At 46.4% G+C, this 15155-nt stretch overlaps 1 protein-coding gene across 1 annotated transcript in view; it reads left to right on the top strand.

The window, feature by feature from the left end:
* The first annotated feature begins 405 nt into the window (after positions 1 to 405).
* The window catches only part of nt5dc3 (5'-nucleotidase domain containing 3), a 74840-nt gene continuing 60090 nt past the window's right edge, over positions 406 to 15155 (top strand). The window contains exons 1-2 of the mRNA XM_063058394.1: positions 406 to 781; positions 8619 to 8803. Coding sequence (XP_062914464.1) covers positions 514 to 781; positions 8619 to 8803 — 453 coding nt within the window. The 5' untranslated portion in view covers positions 406 to 513. The remainder of the gene's footprint in view (positions 782 to 8618; positions 8804 to 15155) is intronic.

The raw sequence follows: 15155 nt of genomic DNA, 5'->3' as shown, positions 1-15155 counted from the left end.
GAAATGTCTAAATGACATTCTAGAGGACATATATATAAAGGAAGAGGGTGAAAGTTTAAAGGAGAGGCAAGTTGTTTTCCCCCCTCAGAGTGTTGGGTGCCTGAAACGGATTGGCGGGAAGAGTGTTGGAAGTAGGTACCACAGTGGTAATTTAAGAGACTGCCAGACGTGAATGGAGAGATATCCACTGTGTACAGGCAGACGAGATTTTGTTTGTTTCAGCACAGACGTCGTTCTCAGTGCTGTATTCTGTATGCCCTTTCTCTGGCGCGGTTCTTGACAAGCAGATTAAGATCTGTACACCAGTTCGGCGGCGTGCTTCGATGCGATGAAACCCTCCCATTCTCTGGTGTGGGACTGGCTGAGGCTCTGTTACAGGGAAGTGACGACAGGCGGGTTGGGGCAGTGAGTGGGAGTTTGTTTCTGCAGCTCCCGCAAGGGCAGCGTCAAGACAGGCGAACGACGCTGCCATAACTCAGCCCCCTCCCTCAGACAAAAACCGGCGCTCGGAAGATGACCTCTCGGACCCTGGCTGTCAGGACGGCGACCAGATGCTTCCAGGAGGTGTACCTACCCCGGACTGTCACTCCTCCGCAGTTGGGCTGCAGTTTGACGCACGGTCGGCTCGGCGGCTCCCGTGCGGCATGCGGTGTGGCGTGTCCCCGGAGCCTGGCCGGCCGCCGCAGCGCCGCAGTCCCGGCGCAACCGTGTGCTCCGTACACGGACAGCGCGGCTCACGACCGGAGTTACCTGTGGTCCTTGTACAACGAGACTAAGAAAGGTGAGGAAGGGAGAGGCAGGGTGCTCAATGACTTGCTATCGGACACCCCCCAATCCCCACTACAGGTAGAGGGACCGTTCGGCCCGTCGTGGCTGCCTGTACTCCTAAGTCCCAAATCCTGGTCAAAACACCCACGATCTGTTCAGCAGTCTAGTTTCCTGTAAATCGAGTCCCTGACAAGAAAGCGCCCTATTCAGAGGCGAGCCTTCCCCTGACAGTTCATTTCACTGGAATCTGCATGCTTTGCTCCTAGCTCCGGAAATCTATCGCTGCTCGGCAGCCCTGACCGCGCGTTCGGAGAGGTTCAGTCCCACTGAAGTCGTATTTCAGAGGTGAACTGCCAAGTGCCGGACTGGCTACTCAGCGCCTTCCAGCCTTGGGTGAATGCAGACACTGGAGCTGGTGTGCTAGGGTCGGGACCTGGAGGTATCCGGTCCCCGGCTCGGTCGCTGCACCCACCCGCTCTCTGCCCCCGCCGAGGAACGGTTCATTTAAGCTTCTGTAGAGAACGGGGAGCGGGAATGAGAGGCGACGAAGGATTTCTGTGTTTGAGCTCACTTGCTTGTGTGGGTGTTTAGAGAGTCATGAGAGCTATACAGCCGTGTTGACTGAGTTTTCCACCTGCACTAGTCCCGTTTCCCCACAGTTCGCTCATACCGCCCCCACCCTTCCTCATCCATGCACCTGTCACCCCCAACCCTTCCCCATCAGTGCGCCTGTCACACCCCCAAATTCTTCCCTATCCGTGCACCTGTCACACCCCCAAATCCTTCCCTATCCGTGCACCTGTCACACCCCCAAATCCTTTCCTATCGGTGCACCTGTCACACCCCCAAACCCTTCCCCATCTGTGCACCTGTCACCTCCAACCCTTCCCCATCTGTGCACCTGTCATACCCCCGACCCTTCCTCATTCGTGCACCTGTCATATCCCCCCACCCTTCCCCATCCGTGCACCTGTCACACTCCCCCACCCTTCCCCATCCTTGCACCTGTCACACCCCCAAATCCTTCCCTATCCGTGCACCTGTCACACCCCCAAATCCTTCCCTATCCGTGCACCTGTCACCCCCCAAACCCTTCCCCATCTGTGCACCTGTCATATCCCCCCACCCTTCCCCATCCGTGCACCTGTCACCCCCCCAAACCCTTCCCCATCCGTGCACCTGTCATACCCCCCCACCCTTCCCCATCCATGCACCTGTCACACCCCCAACTCCTCCCCATCTGTGCACCTGTCACACCCCCCCCCCACCCTTCTCCATCCTTGTCGTTTAAACAATGCAATTGTGGACTGGTTCCATATACCCCCTCCCCCCACCCTTCCCCATCCATGCAAATGTCACACTCCCCCACCCTTCCCCATTCGTGCATCTGTCTGCATGTCATTTAAACAATGCAATTGTGGACTGGTTCCATATTCCCACCATCTTCTGTGGGAAAACAAGCTGCTTCTTGGGTCCTTTCTACATCTTTCCCCTCTCATTTTAAACCTATTCCCTTTAGACTGAGCGAACTAGGGCTATTCTTTTTGGAGAGACGGAGGATGGGAGGTAACTTGATAGAGATGTACAAAATGATAAGAGGCGTAGATCAAGTGGACAGCCAGAGACTTTTTCCCAGGGCGGAAATGTCTAATATGTGGGGATATAAATTCAAATTGTTGGGAGGAGAGTCCCAAATCCTAGTGCCTTTACCCCCACCCCCTCTCCCTCATTCAAATCCTCTCCCTCACGCAATTCCTCTCCAAAACTCCTACAAACTGTTCAGCAAACCTAACTTCCTGTAGATGAGACCCTGATAAGCAAACACCCTATTCAGAGGGAGCCTGCCCATGATAGTTCATTTCATTGGAAGAGAATGGTGGATACATGGAACCTGCTACCAGGGGTGGTGGTAGAGGCGGACACACTAGGGACTTCTAAGGGACTCTTGGGCAGATGAATGGTAGAAAAATGGAGAGTTACATGGGAGGGAAGGGTTAGATTGATCGTGGTAGGTTAAAGCATTGACACAACATGAGAGGCCGAAGGGCCTGTACAGTTCTATGTACCAGATACCCCTATTCTGGGAGAATGAATGTGACCATTTACCTTATCTCTGCCCTCCATTATTTGATATGGCTCTATAAGGCCATCCCTTAGCCTTTTTAATATATTAGTGTATGATATGTATGTACGTGTGTGTGAGAGAGAACCTATTGTATGTGTGCATGTTGGTCCTACGCTGGTGGTCACTGATGTGCGGGCATTAAATCCTGGACTGGACTAAAGGTATCTTGGTCCGTCTTGTCACCTTCTATGTGAACCTTGAGTCAGTGCATTGGGAGCACGCTGAAATCCAGGATAAATGGTAGGAGTGCATCACCTCACAGGTTATCCACTGGTCAGATACTTCCACCCCATCTGTGGAAAGTATGTTGTTCCCACATTGGTCTTTTCAATTATCACCGGGCCCCATGGAAGCTGAATTATTATAGTGTCAAAGCACAGAAGCAGTCCCTTCAGCCCATCTAGCCCATGCTGAGCTATTATTCTACCTAGTCCTATTGAACTGCACCTGGATCATAGTCCTCCATACCTCTCCTTATAAAGTACTTGTCCAAACTTCTCTTAAATGTTGAAATCGAACCCACATCCACCACTTCCCTTGACAGCTCATTCCACACTCTCACCACTCTGAGTGAAGAAGTTTCCCTTAAATATTTCACCTTTCACCTTTAACCTATGACTTCTAGTTGTAGTCTTACCCAACCTCAGTAGAAAATGCCTGTTTGCATTTACTCGATCTATACCCCTCATATATTTGTATACCCCTATCAAATCTCCTCTCATTCTCCTACACTCCAGGGGATAAAGTGCTAACCTATTCAACCATTCCCTAAAACTCAGGTCCTCGCGTCTCGGCAACATCCTTGTGAATTTTCTCTCTGCTCTTTCAAACATATTGCTATCTTTCCTGTAGACAGGTGACCAGAATTGCTCACAATACTCCAAATTAGGCTGCACCAATGTCTTATACAATTTCTGTGGTAGTCTCCTTTCCACAGAAAATAGTTGATGCTTCAAGGTTTTGTTTTAATTTCAAAAAGAAATTGGAAAGAAAAGCTAATTAGAAAACACATCCCACCTCATCAATATTGAGTTCTGTACAGTAGTATTTTTCTTTTTTGGTACATACTGCCTGTTACACTGCTGGTGTTTAGGACAACAATGAAGGTCCTCCCATCTCTGGCAGTGTTCAGGGCTTCCGTTATTATGTCTGTAGCTTCCTCTTAATCTTCACTATTTCAGTCCTGCAAGTCCTGGGTGGAGACTCAAGAATACTGTCGCACTCAGATGTAGAAGGATTCTTCATTGCTGTGTCCGTAACCATTTTGTTTTACCGGTTAGGGTTGTTAGCTTTGACCTGAAGCCCTGAACCTGGAGAATTGGAGCCAAAGCATAAAGCCCTGACTCCAGCCAATACAGCTCTCTGGGTCAATGAGGCACGCGAGCCTCCAAACCACAACAAGGTTGGAGGTGTTTTTTGGAAATTGGTTTATTATTGTCACAGGTAGTGTAAAAGGAAAAAAAAACAGTGCAGAATATATTGTTAGAGTTATAGAGAGAGTAAAGAAACAGTTAGTGTTATTTATCACATGTTCGTTAAAACATACAGTGAAATGTGTTGTTTAAGTTTGTGACTGACACAGTCTGAGGATGTGCTGGGCAGCCTGCAAGTGTCACCATACTTCAGGCACCAACGTAGCATGCCCACAAATTACTAACCTAACCGTACGTCTTTGGAGGAACCCACACAATCACAGGGAGAACATATAAACTCCTTACAGACAGTGGTGGGAATTGAACCCCAATCACTGACGCTTTAATGTGTGACACTGGTCACTATTCTACCCTGCTGGCCCAGGAAAGTGTAGTGCAGGCAGACAAATGAAGATCAAAGGCCATGGCGAAGTAGATCGAGAGATCAGGTGTTCATCTTGATTATTTGAGGTATGTTCTAGAGTCTGATAACTTGTAGCAGTGGTCCTCAGCTTTTAAATTGTCTGCCTGATGGGACGGGGCGAAGAGAAAATGACTCGGGTGAGAGGGGTCCTTGATTATGCTGGCTGCTTTTCCTGAGGCAGTGGGACATTTCGACAAACTTAGTGGAGGGGAGGCTGGTTTGTGTAATGGACTGGAGCAGGTTTGCAGCTCTGCAATTTCATCAAGGCGTTGGACAGAGCATACCAAGTTGCGATGCATCTGGTTAGCATGCTCCCTGTGCGTTTTAGGAAGGTCATTCCAATCCCAACAAATCCCAATAATCTGGCACCTTTTGTCATCTGTGGATCTTCCAGATTTTTGGATATTACTTCAGCACACTTTTAATTCACTTGCTTGTGAAGACATTACACTAGTACAGTAAATCTTACAGTGAATCAGGTGAGTTCAAAAGGAGAATGTGAACAGGGCTTCAGTTAGATTAAAGGAAGTTCAGGAAATGGAAGCCGACGATCCAGATACTAAACCATTGGGAATTCCAAAGACAGGCAGTGGACTATCGGAGTTTAATTGTACTGAGAATGTTGTGTGGAAAGCAAACTTTGTTTTGTGGATGGTTGTCTTGTAGCGATTATCGTCCTCAGATGCTTATGAAGATGTAACTCTGCCTTGACTTTCTTGCCTATCATTAAAGTTCATCCCTGTCCTGTAGTTCTAAGTATATTGCACAGTAGCAATTACACATTCCACTCTGCAGCAGAAATACGGTTCCATTGTAGTCAACGCAACGGAATTTCAGAACTGGAATGCAGGGTACTTTTTCTGCTACACAGAACAATTACTGAATGTAGAGGAGTTTGAACAATGACAGTTTTATCATGATTAATTTTACAGTATTTTATCTTATTTCCTTGTCATGCAGATGGGGGCTATTCGGCCTATTGAGTCTGTGCTAGCTCAGTGCAATCCTATTTCAGCATGCATTTCCCAGTAATTTGTCCTGCCTTCCCCTCTCCCTGTGTCGCCCCCCCGCCCCCCCCCGCCAAACGACTTGTGTTCTCTGATGTGTCCTAATGGATAGGAAGTTCAGCATGAAAGTTACAGGATGCCAGATTCCCAGTGCTTGGTAGCAAGAAGCATGATTCTGATCTATGGGTACAGATTAGGGAGGGGGACTCTATCTGCAATGGGAAGAAGTAGGAAAAGAGATGGGTGTTGGTCACTTGTCTGTAAAGACACTGCCCAGAAGAAGTTGATGGCAAACCAGTTCTGTACAGACATTTGCCAGAAACAATCATGGTCATGGGACCGTGATCGCCCGTGTCATATGACACGGGACATAATGATGATGATGTTGGGTTTCAAACAATTTCATTCACTGGACAGAAAAATGTAAAGCAGTAATACTAGGTGCTTACCAGCAATGATCCAAAGTTCATGGCCAAGTTTACCACAACTCTGCTAACTTTCTTAAGCTACCTGTGATTCCAGGAAAAATCCAACTTATTCTGGGGTGCATTTTTCTAGCTAGTCTAGAGCTTTCTCAGTGTGCTCTGATAGTTTTAGAGTGACTGAGATTAAATATTTGTGGAGAACCATCATCATCTATAAAGTTCTAGTGCAGTAGAGTCGGTCCTCTACCCAGAGGCTCGTGACAGATGACTTTCCATTTATAGAGAGGATGTCGACTGAAGCACAAGGTATTTGATCCTTGGAGTGACTGATCTCAGATCAGGTTTCTCATTAGGTAATATGTCTCTTTTAAGGTTTTGTGCCTCCGCTCTACACTGTGCTACTAAGGAAGAATGTGGTTCTATTTTTAAACTGGGATCGACGGATTAACAGTGGGCAAAAAAAGCGTGGGTTAAAATGCAACTAAAGATTTGCTTCGTTTGTCACGTGTACATCAAAACATACAGTGAGATGCGATATTTGCGTCAAATCAAATTGACTGTATTGTTCGGGGGCACGCAAGTGTCATCACATTTCCAGCGCCAATATAGCACACACGGCAATTTACTTACCCTAACCGCTTTTTGCTTGAATGGGAGAGAAACCCAAGGAAACCCACGCGGTCACTGGGAGAACGTACAAGCTCCTCGCAGACAGTGGCAGAAACTGAACCCCAATTCTACAGCTGGTGGTGTAAAGTGTTGTGCTAACTGCTACCCTACTTCTGCCGACCGGCTGAGGTCTTTTTTATGAAATAGAATTGCAATTGGAGTGCTTGTGATTTTGGAAGGACAGTATTTGTATTGTGTTGCGTGTTGTTGCTGGGCCACATGCAGGTGTATGAACCCAACAATACATGTGATATAAAGAAACAGGATGGAGTTTAGTTTATATAAATATATTTTCAACACAGGTAATTCTACGTACAGAAGTACACTGTTCAGCTGTTTCACTTGTGTTTGTGGTGCACGTAAGTTTCCTTCCTCTCTGCATTTCTCCCCCATCAATTGGGTGAGAGGACGTGGATGTTGTTGGCTAGACCCATATTTATTGCTAACACAGGAGCCTCTGCAGGTGCTGAAAATCTAGAGCACCACACACAAAATGCTGGAGGAACTCAGCAAGTCAGGCAGCATCTATGGAGAGGAATAGTCAGTCAACGTTTTGGACCAAGACCTTTCATTAGGACTGAGAAGGAAGGAGGAAAAATCCAGATAAGAAGGGGAAGGGGGCAGAAGGAAAGGAGTACAACTTGGCAGGTAATGGCAAGGGGAATGGTACAGGGAGAAGAAATGAAGTAAGAAGCTGGGAGGTGATAAGTGGAAGAGGCAAAGAGCTGAAGAAGAAGGAATCTGATAGGAGAGCATAATGGGAGAAAGGGAAGGAGGAGGGACACCAGAGGGAGGTGATGGGCAGGCGAGGAGAAGGGGCTTGAGGGGAGCCAGAATGGTGAATGGAAGAAGAGAGTAGGGTGAGGAGGCAGAAATAAATGGAAGTTAGAGAAATCAATTTTCATGCCATCAGGTTGGAGGCTACCCAGATGGAACATGAGGTGTTGCTCCTCCAATCTGAGAGTGGCCTCATCATGACATTAGAGGAGGCCATGGAGCTACATGTCAGAATGGGAAAGGGTGGACAAATTGGAATGGGTGGTTAGTGGGAGATCCCGGCATTTGTGGCAGACAGAGCAAAGGTGCTCCACAAAGTGGTCCCTCAATTTATGTCAGGTCTCCATAATGTAGAGGAGACTGCATTGGGAGCACCTGTCTCTGTAAAGTGAAACTCTCATAGAGTTTAATCCCCTCCATAGATGCTTCCCTGGAGCATAGGAGAGTGATCTTACTGAGGTGTACACAATTATGAGGGGTATAGATAGGGTAAATGCATGCAGTTTTTCGCCCCTGAGGTTGTGTGATTCTAGAACGAGAAGTCATACAATAGGTTTAATGTGAAAGGGGAAATTCTCAAGGGGAACCTGAGGGGGAGTTTCTTCACTCAGAGGGTGGTGCGAGTGAGAGAGGGTGGTTCAGGGGTAGTTGTTGCCCTACGACCATCAGGCTCCTGAACCAGTGTGGATAACTCACCTCAACTCTGAACTGATTCCACAACCCATGGACTTGCTTTCAAGGCCTCTCCAACTTGTGTTCTCAATACTCTCTATCTATCTTCTTTTGCACATTAGCTGTTTGTCTGATTCTGTAGACTTTTCATTGATTCTATTGTGTTTCTTTGTGTCAACTGTGAATGCGTGCAAGAAAAAGAATCTGAGTAGTATATGGTGACACGTAGGTACTTTGATAATAAATTTACTCTGAACTTTGAAGTGGGATTATTTGTAAAGGTTAAATATTTACTGAGAACCTGGGTCTGGTAACTGACCTTTACCCTCGCTTTCCCAGATCTGAGCTTCCCAGGAAGATCCATTTACCTTAATCCGGATGGGATATTTGCCAACAATGAAGTCTGCCTCTCGGACATTGAGGTTTATGGCTTCGACTACGACTATACCCTGGCTTTTTACTCCAGCAACTTGCACACTTTAATCTTCAATGCTGCACGAGAAATCCTCATTCAACAACATAAAGTGAGTACCTGCTTCTTGAGCACATTCTTCGGCATGTGATTGGGATCAGTTTGGATATCGTGAAGTCAGTAGGCTCTGTTTAGAATCCAGGCTGGTGCTCGCAGTGTAGCCCTGCCAGAGCTGCTGTCTTGTGGATGAGTAGAGACTCCAACTACACTTACAGATGAACACAAAGGACAGCACGCCTTAGTTGTGGATTGGAGTATCGTGTTCAGTTCTGGTCGCCTTATTATAGGGAAGATGTGAAAGCTTTGGGAGGGTACAGAGGAGATTTACCAGGATACTGCCTGGATTAGAGAGCGTGTCTTATGAGGATAGATTATGCCATGGTGGGTGGTGGGGGTTGATGCTTTTTGTTGGTGCAGGTGAGGTGGGGGTTGATGCTTTTTACTGCTGCCTGTGCGTGGGAGGGGGAGGGTGATCTGGTGTTTTCTCTCATTCGTTCTCTGTGGTTTTTCTTCTGTTTCATGGGTGTCTGCGAAGAGTAAGAATTCTAGGTTGTATACTGTATACATTCTCTGATATTAAGTTGAACCATTGGTAGATTAAGTGAGCTTGGGCTTTTCTCTTTGGAGTGAAGGAGGATGAGAGGTGACTTGATAGAAGTGTACAAGGTGATGTAGTGGGCAGGCAGAGACTTTTTCCCAGGGTGGAAATGACTGATACGAGGGGAGCATGATCTTAAGGGGATTGGAGGAAAGTATGGTGGGGGAGTAGATGTCAGAGGTAATTTTTTTACACAGAGAGTGGAATGCACTGCCGGGGTGGTGATAGTGGCAGGTGCATTAGGGACATTTAAGACACTCTTAGATAGGGAGGACTATGTAGGAGGGAAGATTTAGAATGATTTTAGAGTAGGTTAAAGGGTCAGCACAATTTTGTGGTCCAAAGGGTCTGTACTGTGCTGGAGTGTTCTGTGTTCTATGTTCTGTTATTCTCTTTAGTATCCTAGCCATGATTTATTCCTGGACAAAGTCCAATCCAAATGAATAGGCTGGACGATTAATTTTTTGCTTTTCTCCTTCCCTCGTCCCAGTCACTTTCCTTCATTGATCGTGAAGGCCATTGTGAGTTTCTGTACTTGTGGGAGGTGCTACCACACTGCAAGTTTTTGATGTAATAGTCTTAATTTAAACACCAAACCATGAACCAAATCAGTTTTTCTTCTTATTTATTGGGATTTGTTTTTGTGTGTTGGACTTTAACTATAGTTATGAACTGTTTTGATACTAAAGTAGAGTTCGGGCCAGAATCGGTTCTGCCACCAGAGGTTAGTTGCATCAGAAGGTTGTCCACTGGAGCTAGGACATTGAGTTTGGATTTTGTAGCGCGAACTCCATTTCTTTCCAGAGAAATGGGTGCCCAGCTGTTACTAATACGAGTGTGGAGCTGGGGCTAGGCTGGCATCTGGTCTCCTTGTGCTGACTGGTTACAGTTTTATCCTGTCTCCAAGCGGGTGTTTGGAGTCCAAGTCAAATTGAGTCTGGAATCATTGATGCAAGTACGGTGAGGTACCGGTACAATGAAAACCTTGCTAGCAGCATTGTCTAGCAGTCAGAGGCCCAGGGTCTGCGCATCTGGAACTGCGGTCTGGTAGTCGGAGGCCTGGCATCTGCGCAAAGAGGACCGTGGTCAGGTAGTCAGGTGTGTGTGTGTGTGTGTGTGTGTTGGTGTTCGTGTGTGCCTGTGGGTGACGGTTGTGGTGGGAACAGGATTTGTTTTGCTGTGGTTGTATGTTGGCAGTGCTGGCTCATTGGGCTAGAAAGGCCAGTCACTGTGCTGTATCACTCCCACATCTTCGTCCCTCAGAACTGTACCTTCACACCAGCCTGGAGAGGATGGAGATCTTTCTCCTGCCTTTCATACCCTGTGGCCAACTGCATAACTACAGCAGAGGTGTGGTAGTCAGCTGCCACATTCAAATGGGAATTCAGAGTTTATGACGGTAGCCTCTTTATCCTTGGCTCAACAAAGACTTTAAGGTGCCAGTTTTTTTTTTATTATTGCCAAAACATGGCACTTCCAGAAATTCGTACAGCATTTTTTCGAAATACAACTTGGAATCAAATCTTTTGCAGGAGATGGAGATGTGTGATATGTCCTCCTGCCTTGTACTTTTCTACAGACTCACTTTCATGGACTCTTTACAACTCGTGTTCTCAGCATTAGTTATTAATTTGTACAGTTTGTCTTTTTTTGCACATTGGGTGTCACTGCTCGTGTATAAAGAATTTCAAAGATTAGCTTTATTAGTCACATGTACATCAAAGCATACAGTGGAATGTGTCATTTGTGTTAAAACAAATCAGTGAGGATTGGGCTGGGAAGCCCACAAGTGTCGCCACATTTCTGGCATAAACATAGCATGACCGCAACTCTCTAACCTTAACCTGTACGTCTTTGGAATGTGGGAGGAAACCGGAGCACCTGGAGGAAACCCACACGGTCATGTGGAGAGCGTACAAACTCCTTACAGACAGAGGCAGGAACTGAATGCCAATCTTACAGCTTGGCTGTAATGTTGTTATGCTAACCACCAAGCTGTCCTTTATATAGTTTTTCATAAATTCTATTGTCTTTCTTTTTCTTTTCCTATAAATGCCTAGAAGAAAATGAGTCTTGAGGTAGTGTATGACAATGTATACGTATTTTGATAATAAATTTATTTTGAACTTTCCTATCATTTTAGAATAGCTCCTGTTAAACCATTCTTGCTGCAAATACAGTACAGTAATCTTCCTCTGTCCATCATTCCCCTCACCTTATCTGGTTCCTCCTTCCAGTCCCTGCTTAACTCCCTTCCCCTGTCTCTCTCTCTGGGCACCGGCTACCCTCACTCTACACTCTGTCCTGATGCAGCATCTGCACCACCTCCCCCCAACTCGCTGCATCCCTTTTCCTCCACAGATGGATTGACGCACTGATCACAAAGTTCAAAGTAAATTTGTTATCCATATATGTGCATGTCACCATATACCTGAGATTCATTATCTTGCAGACGTTCACAGTAGAGCAAGGAAATACAATAGAATCAATGGAAAAACTACACACAGAGACTGACAAGGACCCAATGTGCAAAAGAAGGCAAGTACAAAAAAAAACCCGCTAATAATATTAAAGAAATAAGTCAATAAGTACTACTGAGATCATGAGTTGTCGAGTCCTTGAAAGTGAGTTGTGGAATCAGTTTTGAGTTATGGTGAATGAAGTTATCCCCACCGGTTCAGGAGCCTGATGGTTGTAGAATCATAACTGTCCCTGAAGCTCGTGGTGCAGGTCCTGAGGCTCCTGTACCACCTTCCTGATGACAGCAGTGAGGGGAGAGCATGGTCTGGATGGTGGGGATCCTTGATGATAGATGCTGCTTTCTTGTCACAGCGCTCTTTGTAGGTGTGCTCAGTGACGGGGAGGGCTTTGCTTTGTCTGTTTCCACCTCTTCTTGTAAGCTTTTCTGTACTTGGGCATTGTGTTTCCATACCAGGCCATGATATTACCAGTCAGGATACTCTCCACTAGCTAGAGACATTTGGACTTACTCCAGTGCTTCGTTTTTGTTTCGTCTCCTATTCCACCAGTTGCTTGCGTCTCCAGTAACTTTCCTCTCGTGCTTTCCCATGGTTTGTTGCCAGAGCCCTGTCCAGTGTTTGAGGTTTCCCTGGACACAAGCTGCTGGAGGGTGACGGTGACTGTCCACTGCCCACACACGAGCTCTTGTTGGATATGAGCAATCCCTCCACTTACAACCTCTCCACAAACCATGTTCCCACACAGCCTCCTTGCTTCTAGTTGTTACTAAATTGCACATCACAAAACAATTCTTGTCCTTTCTTAACTTTAGGTTTATTCTGTGTCATTTTGGATGAAGGAGTTTTGTAATGGTGCCCTGCTGTTGTACAGGATCTGTTTTATCATAATATTGTACGGTTTTGTTGCACAGCCTTTGATTCATTTGTTGTCTGCCACAGCACTGTGGGTATAACTTTCACACTAAACCAGCTTATGGGCTCAAGAAACAAAAGGTAGTTACTTGTTTCAGAACCTTGATTGGCACAAATCCTGAAACTTCAATCTAGTCACAGTAAAACTGCTTTTCGCTGAATGGATTTCACAAACGTAAAAAAAAACAGTGCAAAGTGGATGTATGCTGGCACCACTCAAAACACTTTTTTTGCTTCTGTCTGAGTTTTTTATAGATACCGACTGTAAGACACAGGAGCAGAGCTAAGCCATTTGGCCCAAAGAGTCATGCTGATTTATTAACACAAACACGAGGAAATCTGCAGATGCTGGAATTTCAAGCAACACACATCAAAGTTGCTGGTGAACGCAGCAGGTCAGGCAGCATCTCTAGGAAGAGGCACAGTCGACGTTTCGGGCCGAGACCCTTCGTCAGGACTAACTGAAGGAAGAGTGAGTAAGAGATTTGAAAGTGGGAGGGGGAGGGGGAGATCCAAAATGATAGGAGAAGACAGGACGGGGAGGGATGGAGCTAAGAGCTGGACAGTTGATTGGCAAAAGGGATATGAGAGGATCATGGGACAGGAGGCCCAGGGAAAAGGAAAAGGGGGGGGAAACAGAGGATGGGCAAGGGGTATAGTGAGAGGGACAGAGGGAGAAAAAGGAGAGAGAGAAAAAGAATGTGTGTAATTCCACATCCCATTCCCATTCTGACATGTCTATCCACGGCCTCCTCTACGATAAAGATGAAGCCACACTTAGGTTGGAGGAACAACACCTTATATTCCGTGTGTGTAGCCTCCAATCTGATGGTATGAACATTGACTTCTCAAACTTCCGCTAATGCCCCACCTCCCCCTCATACCCCATCCGTTATTTATTTTTATACACACATTCTTTCTCTCTCTCTCCTTTTTCTCCCTCTGTCCCTCTCACTATACCCCTTGCCCATCCTCTGTTTTTTTTCCCCCTCCCCCTTTTCTTTCTCCCTAGGCCTCCTGTCCTATGATCCTCTCATATCCCTTTTGCTAATCAACTGTCCAGCTCTTGGCTCCATCCCTCCCTCTCCTGTCTTCTCCTATCATTTTGGATCTCCCCCTCCCCCTCCCACTTTCAAATCTCTTACTAGCTCTTCTTTCAGTTACTCCCGACGAAGGGTCTCGGCCCAAAGCATCGACTGTACCTCTTCCTAGAAATGCTGCCTGGCCTGCTGCGTTCACCAGCAACTTTTATGTGTGATGCTGATTTATTATCCCTGTTAATCCCATGCTTCTGCCTTCTCCCCGTAACCCTTAATGCTCTTACTAATCAAGAACCTATCTACCTCCGCTATAAATACTGTATACCCAATGGCTTGGCCTCCACAGTAATAGTAACAGGCCCTACTGGCCCAGTGAGCCTGTGCAGCCCAATTACACCCATGTGATGATTTAACCTGCTGACCTGTACGCCTTAGGAATGTGGGAGGAAACCGGAGCATCTGGAGGAAACCCACACAATTATGAGGAGAACGTACAAACTCCTTACGGGCAGCAGCGGGAATTGAACCCGGGTCACTGGCGCCATAATAGTGTTGTGTCGTCCCCAAGAGTTGGCAATCTTTCTTCAGGGTCGGTTGCACCCGACATTTCTCTCTCTACCATTATCTTTTAGCCCTTTTCATGTGCATGGGATGAGGGTTTTGTTTATGATCCATCCCAAATTGTTCTATGGTGGGGAGTTGTCTTGCATAGAAGTAGCAGTTGAATTGAGGATATGAGTATGCAGCTCAGGAATTGGTGCAGGCAGCAGGATTTCAGATTTCTGGATCGTTGGGATCTCTTCTGAGGAAGGTATGACCTCTACAAAAAAAATGGGTTACACCTGAACCCGAGGTGGACTAATATCCTTGTAGGCAGGTTTGCTGGAACTGTTGGGGAGGGTTATTTGGCAGGGGGTGGGAGTCGGAGTGATAGGGCTGAGGATGGGGCAGTGTGTAAGTGAGACCATGTGAGGAAGGACAAGCAGATGAAAGGGCAGAATTGCAGTCAGTGGAATAAGGTGAAGTGTAACATGGGGGCAAAATGAAAAAGTGATGAACACAGCACTGAAGGTATTATATAGGGCTGAGGGTAGATGATCTTGTTGTACAGTTAGAGATTGGAAGGAATGACATTGAGGCTGAACGTGGCTGAAAGAAGTTCCTAGTTGGGAATTTAATATCAAAGGTACCCATTGTATCGAAAGGATAGGCAGGTAGGCAGAGGGGGTGGGGTGTCTCTGGTAAAAAAAAATTAAATCATATCCTTAGAAAGAGGTGACATATGATGGGAAGATGTAGAATTCTTGTGGGTAGAGTTAAGAAACTGCAAGGGTAAAAAGACCCTGATAGGAGTTATATACAGGCCTCTAAATA

Source organism: Mobula hypostoma, chromosome 9 (assembly GCF_963921235.1).
Source record: "Mobula hypostoma chromosome 9, sMobHyp1.1, whole genome shotgun sequence".
NCBI classification, from domain to species: Eukaryota; Metazoa; Chordata; class Chondrichthyes; order Myliobatiformes; family Myliobatidae; genus Mobula; species Mobula hypostoma.
The sequence above is the reverse complement of the archived record's forward strand: the minus strand, read 5'-3'. Positions and strand labels throughout refer to the sequence as shown.